Genomic DNA, 2,500 nt, shown 5'->3' with positions numbered 1-2,500 from the left:
GGGAGATCCTGGAGCACCAGGGGTCAAGGGAGAAAAAGGTATGTCAGCTTTCGGGCACTCATGTTGCTAAAAACCATATTTCCTTACTCAGGAGATTTTATTTCATTTATTTATATATCTATTTAACCTTAACTTAATCACGGACAATTCATCAGCTATAACTAAATAAATCATAACAGATAATAATAATTCACTAATAAACGATGTAGATATCAAAATTAATAAAAAGCTGCTTTCCATGAATGCCGTGCCTTAGAGTACTTTTGAATTGCCCTAAGGACTCTGCTTGCCTTACGTCGCATGAAAGGCTGTTCCATAGGATGGCGCCACCGTAACTAAAGCTGTTTACTCGGGCCGTAAGGCGGCACGAGTTAAGCTTTCCGTAGCGTTATCAAATTCTTTTTTATTTTTTTGGTCGCGATGGGCCGAGAAATAAGACTCCAGGCCACGAGCTAAGTAATATCGGTCTCTTTTTTTTGTACTCGGGCGGTACGAGTTAAGTTTTCGGTCGCGTTATCAAATTGTTTTAATTTTTGGGGGGATCGCGATGGTCCGGAACCCATTCTTAAACACGGTATGCCCCCTAGGGCATCCCACGTAATTATTACTCGGCACCTCACGGCCGGACTACAAAAAACGCCACCGACAACGTAACTCGTGACACGAAGTCTTATGCATTAATCGATAGATACAGAGATATAGTGAAGCAATAATGAACCACCAGATAAAATTGCATTATTTGCAGTACTAGTAAAATACAGGGGAAAACATTTGTTAATTAGAATACGTTGTGCTTCATACCGGGATACTTTAATTCCCGCGCCTCAATCCTCCCGTTTTCACCTTTGATTTGGGGACAGAAACCATTTGTACATTGATTATGTTTCAATACGAACCGAGAGTCATATAAATATCTGTATGACCCCGAGCATTGATGACGCTGACAGCAATTTCCGGTATGATCGTTGTTTGCATGTGAAGGCCACATTCAATTAAAAGTGTTCTACACTTTCTACCAAATCTTGTGGTGATCACTGGCATGGTATTAAAACGCAAACTTTTGCAAGCGTTTTCCGTCATCATTGTTCAAGTCCGGATACTGTTACAGGTTTGGACAGAAATGATTTAAAGTAGTCATTACGAATTTCCGACATGCTTCTTCCTTGAATGCTAAGTCTTAATATTTTTAGTCATTTGACCAGGGGTCACATGAACAGACGCGAAGAAACTTAATCTGTTTATGAGTCTAATTTTATAGTGTCTTTTGTGCATGACAAATGTCGTTTTTTCATGTTTTTCATTCTGATTGCCTCACTATATCTCTGTATCTATCGATTTGGGGAAATTAACGATGCTGGAGGTTATCACTGCCAAAAGATTATAAGCTTACGCACCACGCAGTCAAATATGGCCCGAGTATAAGCTGCATGAAAACAGCTACTTGTTTTGTAATAGTTTGTGCGCGGTAATGAAACATTGAGTACATTGTCAGATCCCTTACGTTATATTCCCTTTCATGTTTTTAGTCTTAGAATGATAAGAATATAGCAATAATAATAATAATAATAATAATAATAATAATGATGATGATGATGATAATGATGATGATGATGATGATGATGATGATGATGAGGATGAGGATGAGGATGAGGATGATGATGATGATAATAATAATAAAAATAAGAATAAAATAAATAAAATATTTGCTGGCGAGCGGTAACGAGGCAGCACACCCTTCTTTGCAATAGTACCATGGGTTCCGGAGACTTTTCATGCGCAGTTTCCGGTTTCAGTCCTTTTTCGGTCCTGCGCAAAAAGCAGCTTCACCGCGAAAAAGTTGTATTGCAATAGCGGAAAAAAAAAAAAAAAAAAAAAAAAAGTCGATGTAAGATCGAAAGTATGAGCAGTTCGTTATTCGGGATATCCACTACTGTGATGACGTGGCTGAAAAATGCACGTGAGATCTGATAGAGTTTAACTAGATTTATATTATTCTCCGCCCGTTGAATTGAGGCAATATATTTGACCGTTGAGTCAAACTCTCTGCCCTTTGAAGTAAATAATTCGACAAATAAACAAAAAATGAATATTGATAAAGCTCATTTTGTTTTCGTGAGTAGTATAAATAAAGGTAAAAGAAAGGTAAAACTGTAATTTAAGAGGACAATTTACTCAAATACTTAGGGACATTTTTTTTAACATTAACAATGTGGTTTTTGGTTTTTCCTATTGAAGAACAACTTTATAGTCTCGGCATCAAAGCAGGCCGCACAACCATGTGACAAGCAACTTGATACCACATCACAGCAAACTATGCGCTTTGATAGGTTTCCTGGTCACGTCCGCATTGATTTATTGAAGTACTATACAACTTTAAGAACATGTTAAGAACGTTTTCAGGCTCGGCAAAAAAAAAATAAAAAATAAAGAATTAAATAAGAACGTTCAGCCTCAGCCGCAAAATTAGACGCTCTTATAAGAAAAAGAGTAGATGTGTAAC

At 37.3% G+C, this 2,500-nt stretch overlaps 1 protein-coding gene across 1 annotated transcript in view; it reads left to right on the top strand.

The window, feature by feature from the left end:
* LOC146480191 (uncharacterized) overlaps window positions 1-38 on the top strand; it is a gene marked incomplete at its 3' end in the record, with an annotated part of 3,817 nt that extends 3,779 nt beyond the window's left edge. The window contains exon 2 of the mRNA XM_085109959.1: window positions 1-38. This exon is cut by the window's left edge and continues 253 nt beyond it. Coding sequence (XP_084966085.1) covers window positions 1-38 — 38 coding nt within the window.
* Window positions 39-2,500: the final 2,462 nt, after the last annotated feature.

Source organism: Pavona decussata, unplaced genomic scaffold, assembly GCF_977016875.1.
Source record: "Pavona decussata unplaced genomic scaffold, jaPavDecu1.1 SCAFFOLD_54, whole genome shotgun sequence".
Lineage (NCBI taxonomy): Eukaryota > Metazoa > Cnidaria > Anthozoa > Scleractinia > Agariciidae > Pavona > Pavona decussata.
This window is presented reverse-complemented; position numbering and strand designations above follow the sequence as displayed.